A 15,714-nucleotide genomic window follows, 5' to 3' on the forward strand; every position below is an offset into this window, starting at 1 on the left:
AGGGCAGAGAGGGAAGAATGTGATGCTGGCGTGGTCAGGCCGAGGAAAATACCAGCTGTGTGTGGACTGAGGTTCAAGCTCTATGTCACAGTAAGTGCAAATCGTGCCCTTGGTGTCACTTATGAATACTTGAGAGCCAACGAGTAAACAAAACTGTATAGTTAGTCTCTGAAGGACTAGAATCCACCTGTACTGATTCTACAAGCCCAGAGGTCCACCGTGCCACTCTGCAGACTAGTTCAAATAAGCAAATCCATGATCTAACTAAAGTAGTCACAATGTTAACTAAATTAGTTGGTACACGAAGTATTCAAAAACTTGAATAAATGTTTTAATGGTTACTATTACCTGTAATAAAAATTTCCATGTCAAAATATATCGTATAGTTTTCCTCCATTTAAAAAAAATATTCAATTATTCTTCAACTTCCCGTTTTAAAGGACAAATCATAATACACAAGCCCTGGGAATCACTCAAAACACCAAACCACGTGGTTAAAAGTCTGCCACTTGACAGTTGAGTCAACAGGGCATGTCTTGCCTACAGCACAGTCATCTGCTTTTAACAGCACAAGTGGTGGGATTTCTAGTAGCTTCTGCTTTTCAAACATTCACTATCATCCTAAAGTGGTGTGTTATACATACAACCATCAATGTATACCAAAATATATCATCCCAATAAAAATAAAAAGCTTCTGTTTGCACATATTGCAAATGCATCTCAAGAGGCCTAAATTTTAAAGGTAGAATAGACAAATTATCAGTTAAAAGATCATAAATTACTTAAAAAATGTCTGGCTCAACATTCCCCTTGCAGGTTTCTACATCTACTTCATAAATATAGGCGTGCACCTGTGTCTGTAGGAAATGGCGGATGGTCTGGCCCAATTTTTCATGGTCACATAGGAACTACAACATTCTTTGCTAGCAAAACAAGAAAAGGTAGGTCTGCATTTCTGGCAACTTGATGCAAATCCTCAAGAGCTTCATGCAGAGAAAAGCCAGCCTGGAGAATCCAGGCAGTGTCTGCAGTAGGAAAAATTAATGGTGAAAGGTTGGAGAGCCTCGATAATGAAGGCTTTTTCTTTCTTTCTTTCTTTTTCTTCAAGAAACCACTTAAAATTTTATTCTTTAATTAGCAACCTTGGAGAGGAAAAGGACATCAGGAATTAAAGGCAGAGGCAGAGAACCGAAACCAGCTGGGTTTTCCTTGTTAGGCTGGAGCAGAGTTTAAACCAGGGCAGATCCCCTCCAGCTCTGGGCTCTGGCTGCAGCCTCCTCTCTACATCCTGGTCCCAGGTTGGTTTGGTTGCAAACTGGCTTCACTTCATCCGAGGCTTAAGCCTTACAGCTTCAAGACCGACATTTTCTCTGGTTTCAGGCCTGTCATTGGATTCTCTGGGCTCTGATCCAAGGCTTTAACCCACATGCAACTGGATGGCAAGAAGTAGTTTGCTCGGAAGTCTGATTGAGCACATCTTCCTCACCTCCTAAGAGCTTGGGTGAAGTTTCTCTGCCTAAGGTAAATGCAGCTTGTGAAATGTTTCAGCTGGGATTAGAATGACAGAACTGCTGTTGTTTATTAATTTCCCTGAGTTGGAGCCATGCTCCCTACCACCTGACATGCCATCACCTGGACCCCTGAAGTGAACATTTTCTACTCTAGCACATGAAGTGCCTATTAATTTTTTAAAAATATGTAGGTAATTTTAAAATTAACATCTTGCATTGATGTGGAACATTGGTTACCACTGATGAACTAATATTGGTACATTATTATTAATAAATGTTCATAGTATATAGTAGAGTTCATAATTTGTACTCTACAGTTGTATGGGTTTTGCCAAATGCAAAATGTCACGTATACACAATTACCCACATACCATGCGGAATAGTTTCACTGCCCCAAAAGTCTCCTGTGTCCCCTTATTGATCTCCTCTCCCCCACCCCCAAAACCCCTGGCAACCACTGATCTTTTTACTGTCTCTGTAGTTTTGCCTATCCAGATGTCATATCATTGGAATTATACAGTATTTAGCCTTTTCAGACTGGTTTATTGACTTAGCAGTTATGCACTTAAGGTTCCTCCATGTCTTCTTGTGGCTCCATAGATATTTCCATCACGGAATAACATTCCATTGTACGGACGGACAGTTTATCCATTCACCTACTGAAGGACATCTTGGTTATTTGCAAATTTGGGATGTTTGTGTTATAAACATGCACGTGCAGGTTTCTGTGCGGATTTGCCTGTTAATTTTTCAGTGCTCGCTGATACAAGTGTGGTCTAATGAGAGCAGACTTGTGAATGCTGTTCATTTTCAGCACCCATGAGATACTCACTTTGGGTCTGCTTTTCTCAACATCCTTAACACCTGTTGGGCTCTCAGCTATCATCTCTGGCTGGCAGATAACTTCTACAGATGTATTTTCTGAAGATCAGTTACCACTAATCGCCAAATGTTTATTAAGTTTCTTCAAGGCTGCTGTTAGAGACGAGCGAGATTCCTTTGTTGACTCCACAGAAGGCTGGTATCTGCCATTGAGATTCAAAGAGAGAGACAGTTCCCATCCAGCAAATGCAGCAATTCCTTATTTGTAGCAGATATGTCAGTGTAACTTTCCAGGGCTATAAATCTGTAATGGGAATAAAATTATCTAAAATTTCAAATGCAGGGTCATATTTTAATGCATCTATTTCCATAAAGGGATTATCTGAGTTTTGGGTGCACCAGTGTTCTTGACATTGATATCTACTTCCACAGCCAAAGGAAGAATATTTTTCTCTGTACGTGGAAGGTCCACAGCCAATGACTGTAGCCCATCTCCTTTTATCTCAGCTTCCAAGCCAACAGATGGTTGTTGGTTCTGTTGCCTGTTTCCAGGAAGTTCACGGTCCCCTGTGTTAATGTTTTTGGTCACATGGACCAATTCTGTTCGATCTCGTGCTGTTGATCCCCTAGTTCTTTGTGCCGCTGGAGGCTATTCATGTGACGCCAACTCTCACATTCTAGATGCCAGGCCTTTTCACTTAGAGACCTCTGTGGTCAATGCATTATGGTAGTTGTGACAGAAAGGCTAGCTTCCTTTCTTGTGTGAGGATGGAATTTGAGACCCTGGGTGTTTTTTTTCAGCAGGCAGCTTGTTTAGATTATCTCAAATTCCTTTTTCTTATGAATTCTGCAGAGGCATAGCTGGACTTCAGCCTGACAGAGTATTATGCCAAAGAAGTAGAACCAGAAAGGATCCTGAGAGGAAATAATGTTCTTTTTTCCCTCCATTTAACTTCATTTAAAAATCAATATGGTGGTGGGCTTCCCTGGTGCGCAGTGGTTGAGAGTCCGCCTGCTGATGCAGGGGATACGGGTTCGTGCCCCGGTCCGGGAAGATCCCACATGCCGCGGAGCGGCTGGGCCCGTGAGCCACGGCCGCAGAGCCTGCCCGTCTGGAGCCTGTGCTCCGCAACGGGAGAGGCCACAATAGTGAGAGGCCCGCGTACTGAAAAAAAAAAAAAAAAAAAAAAAAAAAATCAATATGGTGGGTATATACCCCAAAGAATTGAAAGCAAGGGCTCGTAGAGAGATTTGCACACCCATGTTCACAGCAGCATTATTCACAATTGCCAAAGGCAGAAGCAACTCAAGTATCCATTTAGTAATGAATGGATAAACATAATGTGTATATACATACAGAAGAATACTATTCAGCCTTAAAAAGAAGTAAACTCGGATACAGGCTACAACATGGGTGAACTTTGAGGACATTTTGCTAAGTGAAATAAGCCAGTCACCAAAGGACAAATACTGTGTGATTCCAGTAATATAATGTACCTAGAGCAGTCAAATTCATAGAGACAGGAAGCAGGAATGGTGGTTGCCAGGAGCTGGGAGGAGAGGTGAATGGGGAGTTATTGTTTAATAGGTATAATTTCAGCTTTGAAAAATGATAAATGTTCTGGAGATGAATGATGGTGATGGTTGCACAACAGTATGAATGTACTTAATGCCACTGGACTCTACACTTAAAATGATTAAAATGGTAAGTTTTATGTTATGTATATTTTACCGTAGTTTTTAAAAAATCAATATTGCAATTAAGGCAGTAATACAACACAACTAGCACCTTAATCTTCGGTGACCGTAAGTCCTGGTTTGCTGGGGCAGTCCCCACTGGTGCTTCTTTTCCCCAGGGCAATCATTAATACAGGCAGACCTTGAAGATATTGTGGGTTCGGTTCCAGACCACCACAATAAAGCAAATATTGCAATAAAGTGAATCACATGAATTTTTTGGTTTCCCAGTACAATAAAAGTTATGTTTGTGGGCTTCCGTGGTGGCGCAGTGGTTGAGAGTCCGCCTGCCGATGCAGGGGACACGGGTTCGTGCCCCGGTCCGGGAAGATCCCACATGCCGCGGAGCGGCTGGGCCCGTGAGCCATGGCCGCTGAGCCTGCGCGTCCGGAGCCTGTGCTCCACGACGGGAAAGGCCACAACAGTGAGAGGCCCGAGTACCGCAAAAAAAAAAAAAAAAAAAAAAAGCACCATTAAAGTTCCAGAGCAAAGAAAGATTCAGTAGAAACACAGATACACAGATAGTTCATCTAATGAAAGAACCAGCCTGCCAGGAGCTATTATTTCCATGATCAGACCTTGGTTCTTCCTTTGTATTGCTATTCATTAAACGGATAGGCTATCTGGGACTTTGGTGGGGAGGACCTTTTAAAAATCATTTTCCCAATATTTTACTTTGATTATTAAATCGAAACAAAGGAATATTATTTCGCATTCAGATAGAACCACCATAGGCAGAGGTGGGCGCTTGGTAATTTTTAGTGATTTATTTGCTTGATGCTTTTTCCAGCAATTTTGCAGTAATGACTATAACATCCATCTGATTGAAATGCACATTGGTTAGCAACTGGATCCTTTTTTGATTCTTACAATATGTCATGTACCTGCTTTGAATGAAATACTCTAGCTCTGATGAAATACGTTTTCGATAAGCGTTAGACATGGAGTGTCACTCAGCATTCATTCTGGTCTCCTTCAAGTGTGCCTTCCTCTATCTCTGAGGCTGGAAAGCCATAAACCACATTTCCCAGAGTCCCTTGCAGCTAGAGTTCTGGGCACAGCTTAGGTTCTGCCAGTGAGAGGAGCTGGATGAGAAGCCAGGTGTCTAAGGAAGATGTTTGCTAGCTTGTTTTTGACGTTGGTAGCCATGTTGCGTTACTAGCTTCCTGGGTGGAGTGCGCATTGTAGCAGCTCCTCTGATCACTGGAACACAGCTCAAAGAGTGTGCTCTTGATGTCAGCAGCTCAGGTGGCGGCTCTGAATCCCAACCTCCAGACTTCAGCAGTGATGGCCCTAGGGGGCCAGTTCAAAGATACCTGTTCTCTCTACCGTCCTCCCCAGTCAGGGAACCTGCACCACGTGCAGAGTCTCTGCAGGTGCTGTTCACTGGGCATCAAATGCTCTTCCTTCCCCAAAGACCTTCCTTCACGACCCCCTCCCTCCACAGGTCAAATTCCCCATCTCTGTCTTTGACATGTTTCCTGCATAGCACTTAGCACAGTTATAATGACAGCTTTACCTGTGTATTACCAGTAGACATGCTTCCGGGAGGGGTCAGGTCTGCTCTTCTTGCATTCTGAAGGCTTAGCATGGTGCCTTGGGGACGCTGAATGATTAAAGCCTGCATGAATCATATTGCTGCTTCAGCCCCAAAGTCCAAATACTCCATTTCTAAATATATAACTGTCCAGGGGAAAACTACAGACTATTATCATTTTATGAGGGCCACACTTCTAATGGCATTAAGAGAAACTAATTAATTAAAGGTTTAAATTTGATTTTAGAATTTCAATGGGTCATCTCCTTCAATCTCATCATTATCTCCAAAAATCACCACAGGTAACTTCTTTCACCTAGGTAAGCCAAAGGCCTGTGCAAGATGCAAGTTTCACGGTATGAGCCTCTAACTCCCCAGAAATCACTGATTACTAAGAGTCTAGTGTACCCTATACTATATTCTCTGAGAGTATACTAAGTATACCAGGACAGTGGAATGAGCCCCTCACCCAGATATTCAATTCTACCGTCAATTACACAGCAACCCCTCTGCAGCCCCTAGGAGATGATATTTAAGTCATAGTATTTCTCTTTCTTGTAAGACAGCTCACAATGTGCATTTTACACCAAGTAAAATGCTCCATTTGCTCCTCACAGCCACCTTAGTTAGGAAGTATCATTATTCCCATTTCACAGATGAGGAAATGGCTCAGAGCTGGGATTCAGTCCAGGTAATGGAGCTCAAACTCCAAGTGGTTAGAAGTGTCTCTGGATGGGAAGTGAATACCCAAAGTGAATGGTGTCACTTCTTTTGCATACATCTTAGCTAGAGGTCCAGGCACTGTCTGATGACATCAAGAGAAGAGAATCACACAGGCTGAGGGACATTCAACTGGTCACTTAGCACCACCGTACTTTGACAAGCAACCAGCGACCAAGGTATGCAAAGTCAGCCTCCATATTCAGTTCCTTCCGTCTGCCTTTAAATAAATCACCAGTGTCTTCATCCTTTCCTGCCACTCTCCTCAAAACCCTTCCTAATTTATCCACGAGTAGAAACATAAGATTGCACAGAGAAGTGCTGACAGCTTGATCGCAACAATTCGTCATACCAAGGGCTAAATCACAGTGAGAGCTGACTCAGTGCCCATTTAAGATATGAGTCTTTCATTACAATTACATTAATTCATTACAAGTGGAATGCATATAAGTATTCACATATCCACCTATCAGAAATACTGAAAGTATTAATACCTTCTTTACAGCCCTCTTAATCCCCAGTAGGATTTGGCTTTAGAAGATATCGCGATACATACACAGAGGTTTAAGATGTATTGGGAAGCCCCCCACCCCGCCCCTCCATTTTAATGCAGAGTTAACCATGAAGACATAGCATTTTCCATTTCCCATCCCTCTGGTAAGTAAAATTTTACTAAAACCTTTGAACTCCCTTGGTGCTCTTGCTATATTATGACAGACACACCAAAGGACAAATTATTTCCAAAGAACATCATTACAGTAATTGAATCTTTCTAGAAAAAGGATTTCTTTTGAATGAAGAGAAACGTCTGTAGACAGCTCCCCTCTCAAATCCTACCAAATGCATTAAGAAAGCAGTTCTCTGGAGCAGTTTCCTTAGATCCTTTTCAACCTGTCAGTGTCCACTTTAAAAGAAGTTATGGGCAGTCAGTGGCCATCAGGGAGTCACTTTCATTCTCTCCAAATGATCTTCCCCTCCGAGCTACTCTAGAGCATCCCTCACCATCCCTGGAGAGTCCTTTATACTGCATTTTCAGCTGTCCATCAAGGACAGAAGAACCTACAGTTCTCTCTTCCTAAACTTCAAAACAGATTAACCATTCATTAGTCAAGGATTCGCTATGCTGATGAGTCACGTGAATAATAGTATTTCAGCCCCTGAAACAAGGGGTTAAAAGCCAACTGTTACTTGTATTATTGCTAATAACCTTAACCTCAAAATGATATAGTCACGTTCTAGCTCTTCGCCCACAGGAAATGTTCAGTGTACACTTAAATGCATGCAGACCAACCCATAAAAAGCTTTGCATGGAGGTGTTCACAACCTTACCCTCTTTTCTACCTAAAGCATCCCATGCTTATAACATTTATCACAGAGAAGCCAGATAATACATAAGGACACAGATAGCAAATATTATACAAATCCTACCATCGCATTTTGTTATTCCTTCTTAGACTGTATTTTTGACATTAGCTTGGGCTATTTAAGTAAGTTCTTCCAGATCAACTAAAAAATATTCTGACAAACTTTCTGGTTTCAAGTTAGCTTAGTTCATCGCCTCCTGCTAGTTAAAAATCAATTCCCAAGTGATAGCTTCTGAAGGGAAAGATACACGTGTACTCCAGGAAAACACAAATTCATTTTCACCTTTAGACACTACATGTCCCCTACAGCTCTGGGTTCTGATTTATCCGGTGTAACATCTGAAGCACATCCCCGCAGTCCCTTACTGCACGCCAGGCTCGGCTGGCTGTTCGGATCACGTCTAAGTTTTCAAGGTAAACATGTTACCCTCGGCCACTGGAATGACAGCGGAAGAGCAGGCACTCACCCAGGCGGTCAGACCCGGGACGCGGGCGCCGGAGAGCGCGGGAGGCGACCTGTCGCGCCCCCTCCTCCCGGTCCGCGGGGCAGGGGCAGGCGCAGGGCCGGCCGAACTAGGGTGGCAAAGAGGCTTCCCGCAGCTCCGCTCTGCGGACCATCGTCAACGCCATGGTCGCCGTCGCTGGCTGCAAGGTATGGGGGCGGGCAGCTCTACGGAACCGAATAGTTGCAGTGCATCCCCCCAGCCCGAGGCCGGGGGTGAAAATCAGCCTTCGCATCAAAGCCGGGGTCTGTACCGGCTGTAACTTCCACCCAGTGACCTACTTTAGAGTGTGAGAATGAAAACGATGGGAAAAAATAGACGGAGCGCGCGCGGGGAACGGGGCGCCGGGGACGCGCGTGCCCGAGTGGGAGCGCGCGCGCGCGCCCCCCAGGGCTTCCAAAGAGAAGTTGCTGCGCGGCCCCCGGAGGCCTCGGGCAGAGCCTGTGGGCCGCTCCTCCGCCAGTGCTTCCTCCCGCCGCGGCCCGGGTACGGGCTTCCCGGGGCTCGGGGGCCTCCGGGCGACCGCCCGCGGCCCCGGCGGCGCAGCTCCCCGCCCCCATCGCCATCCCCGCCTTCCTGACCCGCCCTCACCTCTGGGGGCTCCGCTGGGGCACCGGCGGCCCGGGGACCCAGGCCCGCGGCGCCTCCGGGCCGGGAGGGCGGCCAGCCTCGCAGGGGCGGCGGGCTCCAAGCGGAGCCCGGGGAGTGCCGCCTGCCTGCCCGGTCCCCTGGGAGTGCCCCGCCCGAACGTGCCCGGGAAGTGAGGCTCTGCCGCGCCGCCCGGCCTGGGGATCGGGGTGACCTTCCTGCCCGCTCCCCGCGCTCTTCTCATCGGTGCCTCCCGGCGTGGCCCGTCCTACGTGGGAGAGGACGCCGAGGCGAGCACACCTGGAGCGCAGCAACGCCGTACCTGGGTGACAACAGCGTGACGTTTCAGCGCGTCTTCTCTCATTTGATCCTGGCGAACACCTTCTGCCACGGAAAGGTCCCCAGTGGGTACATGGGAAAACCGACGGTCCAAGGGGTTAAGTCCCAGGTGCCACTGGTCAGACTTTCCAGATCTTTTCCCTCAAACGGCCTGCGTAATTTGTTAAGAATTTTGCTAAACTAGACCCATCAGAAGAAGGGATGGAACTTAGGTTGGAAGTATCTGCCAAGAGCTGGACACAGATTTCCCCTGCCCCACCCTCCGCGTCTGTAACAATAGGGCTAACTATTTTCTGCCAGGTCCTTAGCCTGGTCGTCTTCAACCTCTGTTATCAAACAGCTCAGTAATCTTAAGAGGCGTATGGCTTTAAAAAAAAGGCGCGTACCCAACACGGGAAAGTTAACATGTTCAGTAACTGTTCTGACCCTCTTTGTGTTTGAGCTTGACCCTCCTGACTCCGGGGTCGGGGTGGGTGGGTGGGTGGAGATGTACTTCCAGGCATGTTTTTTTTGTGGGGACCCAACTACATGTCTCATATAAATACCGGTGATGCTATTTAAGGCGCTACCAAGAGGGCGGTGGAGATCAGCATATATAGTTCGTGACTCTGGAATCGTTTTCTAGTGCTACACTATATCCGGGTAGGGGAGGGGAACCTTTGCTTCGGCATCTCTATCTTAATGCCCAAGGATAATCAAATTGACATTTCCTTTTTATGTAACCGTTTCGTTTTGCATTTAAAAGGGAAAAAAAATCATGAGCCTGATGATACGTGTTCTTCCTGAGCTGGATGCCAGCCCGCAGAAGTGCCGCTGCTCTTTTTGTTTCCATTCAGCGGAATGAGAGCGACACTATTTCCTTGCACGCAGGCTCCATACTGGATACTGGGATGTTCCTTGTGCTCTTCTAACAGTGCAGTAGGAGGCAAAGCACACTTAAATAAGTGCAGTACAGTGGCTGCCACATAGCGGGTGCCTAAAAACATACTTGTCCAGTGAATAGGACCTCAACAGAATGTGATAAATGTGAAAGAGCTCTGGCTTGAATCCTTCAGGAAAACATGCAGGAAATCAGTTATAGGTGACGAGGTCAGGGGAGGCATCCGGAAGGAGGCAACAGGTGCAGGATTTTGGTACGCAGAATTGGCTAAGGAATGGAAATGAGAAAGTACGTTTGCTATGCTTTCAAGATATGGCAGAGGCAGAGGTTCTTAACCTTTTGTAGGTAATAATAGGCCCATGTGAGAACCTGACAAGAAGCTTTGGAACTTTCCTGTATTAGAAAAAAAGAATGTAAAAATATTTGCATACATTTTCTGGGATTTCACAGACTAGCTAAAGCAGATCTGTGGAATCCCTAGAGGTCTGTGAACTTGAGTTACCATTTCCGTGTTGGGAGGCAGGGAGAAAAATAGATTATTCTATTTGAGGCCATTATAAGAGGCATTTCCATGGCCACTGACAGAATTTGGGTAATGGCTGAGGGGTTGGAAAGAAAAGTGTGCTACAGAGAAAATGTGTACGCTACCAGAAGCAAAGCACTCCCTCTTTGAAGCAGGACCTTTTTAACACTTATTTTTTTTTTTTTTGGTACATGAGAATTTCACTTGCAGCTCTCAGCAAAAGAGTTCGGGGGGAAAGACATAGATAAAATATGACTGCCAAACATTGGCAGTTACTGATGCTGGGGAGTATCGTGTTATTATCTTCTTACTTGTGATGCTTGACATTTTTCATGAAAAAATTATATCTCAGTGGACATAACCAATCCTATGATGTTTCTTAACCCAGCTTGTTAGAATGGAAAGTTTGTTTGGAAAAAAAAGGAAACGATACAAGTATGCCAGTGATACCATCTATAAGATTGTTATTAATTAATGGAGTCTATACAGAGTAATAATTTTTCTCTTACAGTGAATTATGAATTGTGGTGGCCATAGTCTCAACAGAAATTAGACCACTGTGGAACACTGAACAAGGGTTCTCCTATTTCTCCCTAAACTCACACTTCACTTCATTTTACATTGCTTAGTTAACTAAGTGCCTTTCTTATTAATATATATTACAATATGTTATATATATATTATATATATAATAATTATATAGTATATATTATATATTATTAACTAATAATATATTATTAAACAATATGTTATATTGTTATGTATTGTAATAGCAACATATTATATATGTTATATATAATATTGTGTGTTATATTGATATAATTACATTATATAATACAATATATTATATTATTTTATTAATAGTCTTCAACTGCTTCATTAACTCAGTTCCTGTATTAGTTAACTCTGCGTCTAGCGTGCACTCTTAAGGAGCAGATGGCAGGCCATGGTCCTCTGAGTACCTGCTCTGCCCATTTTGAGAAAGGCAGCCACAGTGGTTCCTTACACAGAGGTTGCCGTACTTTCCATCATGTGACTAACTCAGACAAGGATTCATGCCCACCTGAGGGGGCTCTCTAGTTTGTCCTGCGACCTACAAGGCCGCAGCTGGAGAACGATGCCGTATAGGTATGTGCTGTATTGTAGATGACGAGACAGACCCAATCAGATATTTTCCCAAGAGCCTTAGAGGCAAGGCCTGGATTTGAGCCCAGGCAGTGAGGGTTCCAGGGCCTGGGTTGGTAACCGCTCTGTTCACGGCCTCAGAAGAAGCAAAGACAGAGTTAAACAGAGCCTCTTGCATGACTGAGTCACACTGTAGGAGCAATGGATGCCTTGACGCTGAAGAGCTCGCCCTACTGTACTACCTGGGGCTGCTGTTTCCTTGCTGACCTTCCAGAACCTTCTGAGTTGCTTATGACTGCAGAGACTCTTGCTTGTTCTTCCTTACGTCGTGAGCTTCATAATAAAGCAATGTAGATAACCTGCTTCTGTCTTTACAACCTGAAAGAACACAACTGTGTGATAACATACAGTGCCTGTAACATTGCCATGACAGGAAGTGGAGCTACAGCTGTCCTGCCCGTGGCTCTGCTCTTTTAGTGGGCTTCTCTCCTCCCGATAAAAACAGACATGTTATCTGCAAATAAATTTCTACAAGTCAAATCACATTTTCCAATTGACTTTTTTTAAGTAAAATAAATTTTTGAAAAACACATTTTTCCCCTGAACCATTATGAAAATTATATGCAGAATTTAGCAGCTATGATTTTTAACCATTTATTTAATGGAAATATGAAAAAAACATGTAATGAATAACTACTAAAACCAAATTACTTCATGTCCCTTCTGCTTGACATCCATGACCAGTTCTCCGTTGCTTATTAAATACCACGGATGCCATAGAATAAGCTACAGAGTCCCTGACCCCAACCTACCTCTCTGGGCCCAAGGAGAATCATGAGATTTTTCTAGCTTCTGCAGCCCTAAGCTCCACACCTCTGGTTTCTTAAATTAAGGCAAGAAATTCATGTAAGCTATTTTTCTAGAGCTTCTGACCATTATCTTATTTATTTTGTCCTCATTTTCTATCACAATTCTTGGCACTTAGAGGTTAATGCACATATTCTAACTAATGAATTCACATGTATTGCTACGATGCTTATATAGCTGTTCCATTCAGTTCAACCTTGACCATCTACTTCATACAAGGCCTTGATCTAAGTACTGGCTATTAACCATGTTGGGTGCTTACCTATTATTACTATAATGGAGACTTTAAAAATATTGCCATGTATTTACCCACATTTTTCCTCCTTTCAAAGTCATTCCATATTTTTGAGTGATTTTAACTCGTTTAGCATGATACTATCTTGGTGCATAAGAAAGTGGGATCTCTCCACCGGTGGAGTGGTAAACTGAGGCGAGATTAGCCACAGATTACAGGAAAAAAATAGTGAGGCGCTGTCAGAAAGATCACTGGAGGAGACTGGAGACAAAGCAGTCTGACAACAGGGATAGACAAGGCTCAAGATTTGTGGCCTCTTTGGTTTCAAAGGGTTTCCCACAACAAACCAGTCAGACTGGGCTGGGGGGGTCAAAGAGCTCACAGCTGTTGATAATATAAATCAGCACATCTTAGGAACAGGAATGCTGACCAAAAGCTGTTCTTAGCTTTTGGGGGTGTGCAAGGGCTGGGGTCCAGTATTCTGTCCACCTAAGTCCTAAATCCTTCACTTCTTCAACCACTTTGTTTCCAGAGAGTCTGGTGCTGTTTCTTCTATCCATGGAACTGGTATTCTCTAGACCTATGAAACCCAGAAGGACTCCTTTGGGGGTAAATAGTGAATTTCCCAACATGGAAGATAAGATGGTTTCTTATCTGATAGCGTTTTATGGGCCTCTCTGTCTTCCTGAACCACGTAAAAAATAATCCTACCAAAAATCTCAGCATTTCTCAAGCACCTCTCCTTGGTTCTCTGATTTCCTCTCTCCATGATCTTCGCCTGGACAGCCTCATCCACCTTTATGACTGCAAGCAGAATCCCTGTGAAGATGTCTCAAAACTGTGTCTCTGGGTTGGTCTTCTCGTAAACCTCCGACCCACGTTGCTGGCAGCTTGCTTGCCGTCCCCTTCAGAGGGACCTCAGTACATTTGGATCTGAGGTCCTCTGCTCTCCATGGACCTAATCGAGCTGCTCTTTGCATTTCTCTATGAATCCCATCCTTCCAGTCACCTGCTACATCCTCAAACTCTGCTTCTCCTGGTCCTTCATTTTCCACTGGCAGCCACCATCTGCCAATTTGATCTTTGCAATACTTTTATTTATCTATTTCTCTCCCTTCTAATTGTTTCTACTTTAGTCGTTTATGTCCTATTACTTCTCACCTAGATGATTATAATAATTGTTTAATTTGGTCTCCTGACTTTCAAAACCATCTCTTCTTTAAAACCTTTTAGCTTTTATCTAAAACCAAATCACTCTGTCCAGAGACTAGCAGTCTTTAGCTATGTACCTCTTATAAAACTTATTGCTAACTTTTGGAAGTACTTATTCATTTTTTTCAACAACTATTCATTGAACATCTATTATATGCCAGGCACTGTGCTAGGAAAACAGTGGTGAGCAAAACAGATAAAATTCCTACCCTCATGGAACTTATGGTCTAGTGAGATGACAGACATTAATCAAATAATCACAGATATCACAAAGAAAATGGGTAATTTCAAACTGAAGCAAGTATCTGGGAGGAAAGGTGCAGAATGTCATGAGAGTTCACGTGTCCCGTCTGTCTCCTCCCAGGAACTCAGCAGTAGGATTCATCCTCAAAGTCTAGTCCAGAGCTGTACATAGGGAGGTGTTCAAAAAGGTTTTGTTGAAGGAACACAGGTGTCTACTCTGACAAGTGAGTGACATGATATTTTTCTATATTACATAGTATTGAATAAAACACATGGCAAATGCTGATCATAACCCACTGCCACTTAGGCTGTTGGCTTTTGTTCCATTACCGCAAATCCGTGGATCATCTGTTTCTAAAAGCGTCCTGTTTTCTTTGCCAGCATGGCAGCATGTGAATTCTTGTTATTCCAGTAGCATTATCAAGAACATTCTTTATGGCAGAAGTTCTGATACACGCTAATAATTTGCTGTTCCCAGCAGTACCAGCCCCTTAGCCCTCTTCCATATAGTTCATAACGTTTGCTGAAGATGTAGAACAGCATTGTTTCTCCTGCCCCACCGGAAGGTGTGTCGTCCTCCAGCCATCCTCTGTGTCATTTTCCTACTTCCTCTTCATCTCTGTAGCTGTGTGAGTATTGTTTCTGCATCCCTTTTCTCTTCATTTCTGCCATGTTGCTCTTTCATCATCTTCTGCTTGTGAGCCTGTCATTTTTTTGGAGTCAGCTTTTTGCTGGAACAGTAAGTGACACATATCTCCTGGTTTATTTTATCTCTACTTTTTTTGCAGTGCTATTATATAATGCTTTTTCAAGAAGCACTCTCAGACACAGAAACTCAGGTCTGATTTTTTTTTTTTTTTTTCTGTATGTGTTGTTTGTTTTCAGCTTCAGATGGATAGGGAGTGAGAAAGTGACCTTATTTTCAAGGTAGGAAAAGGAAGACTGTAAAAAAGAAATTCCAACAACAGAAAATGTGTTGTATAAAAAGTAGAACAGCTAGGATGTAGAAAAATACAGAGGCATGATTTTGAAAATAATTTAGTGACCTGGAAATACAATAGATGATTAAGCGAAACAGCATAGAAAAGATTTTAGGTTAGGTAAATTATATATTCACATATATGTGCAGGAAAAATACTGGACAAGTATACCAAAATGTTAATAGTGGTTCTCTCTGGGGAATGGAATTTTCACTTTTACATTCTTCTATATATTTTTAAGGAGAAAGGGACTATATGTAGTTTCAGAGCATGGCATATCCCTAGTTGTAGCCACAACTCTGTCCTCATGGATTTTATTGATCTGGCATCCCTGCTGTTACCAATCAAGTGTGTGAGAAGCAGTATCAACATGTGAAAGGCCCTCTTGTTCCTTTCCTTTAATATTATTTTAAGTACTCAAGTGCAGCAGTGTAAGTCCAGTTGCTTTAAATATAGAAGTCACAATTACCATAGCATTTCCAAACCTGAAAGCTGTTCATGGCTATATCAAAGACACAGCCATCCATA

The 15,714-nt window shown here is 43.4% G+C and overlaps 2 protein-coding genes across 13 annotated transcripts in view; one reads left to right on the forward strand and one right to left on the reverse strand.

Moving 5' to 3' along the window:
- Nucleotides 1–9,675, reverse strand: part of TRMT9B (tRNA methyltransferase 9B (putative)) — a 58,734-nt gene extending 49,059 nt beyond the window's left edge. For 3 of the 12 annotated variants that reach the window (XR_010838529.1, XM_067022756.1, XM_067022757.1), the window contains exon 1: nt 8,159–8,534. The gene's annotated coding sequence lies outside the window, so the exon portion shown is untranslated. Of the gene's footprint in view, nt 1–851; nt 1,917–2,343; nt 3,457–5,589; nt 5,692–8,158; nt 8,692–9,104 lie in introns of those variants that run through there. The other 9 variants (XM_067022758.1, XM_067022759.1, XM_059049468.2 and 6 more) reach the window with 7 other exon arrangements.
- LOC136793321 (uncharacterized) overlaps nt 8,499–15,714 on the forward strand; it is an 89,425-nt gene continuing 82,209 nt past the window's right edge. Inside the window, exons 1-2 of the mRNA XM_067022530.1 lie at nt 8,499–8,680; nt 8,828–9,186. Coding sequence (XP_066878631.1) covers nt 8,499–8,680; nt 8,828–9,186 — 541 coding nt within the window. The remainder of the gene's footprint in view (nt 8,681–8,827; nt 9,187–15,714) is intronic.

The sequence above is a fragment of the Kogia breviceps genome, chromosome 20 (assembly GCF_026419965.1).
Source record: "Kogia breviceps isolate mKogBre1 chromosome 20, mKogBre1 haplotype 1, whole genome shotgun sequence".
Taxonomy (NCBI): Eukaryota; Metazoa; Chordata; class Mammalia; order Artiodactyla; family Physeteridae; genus Kogia; species Kogia breviceps.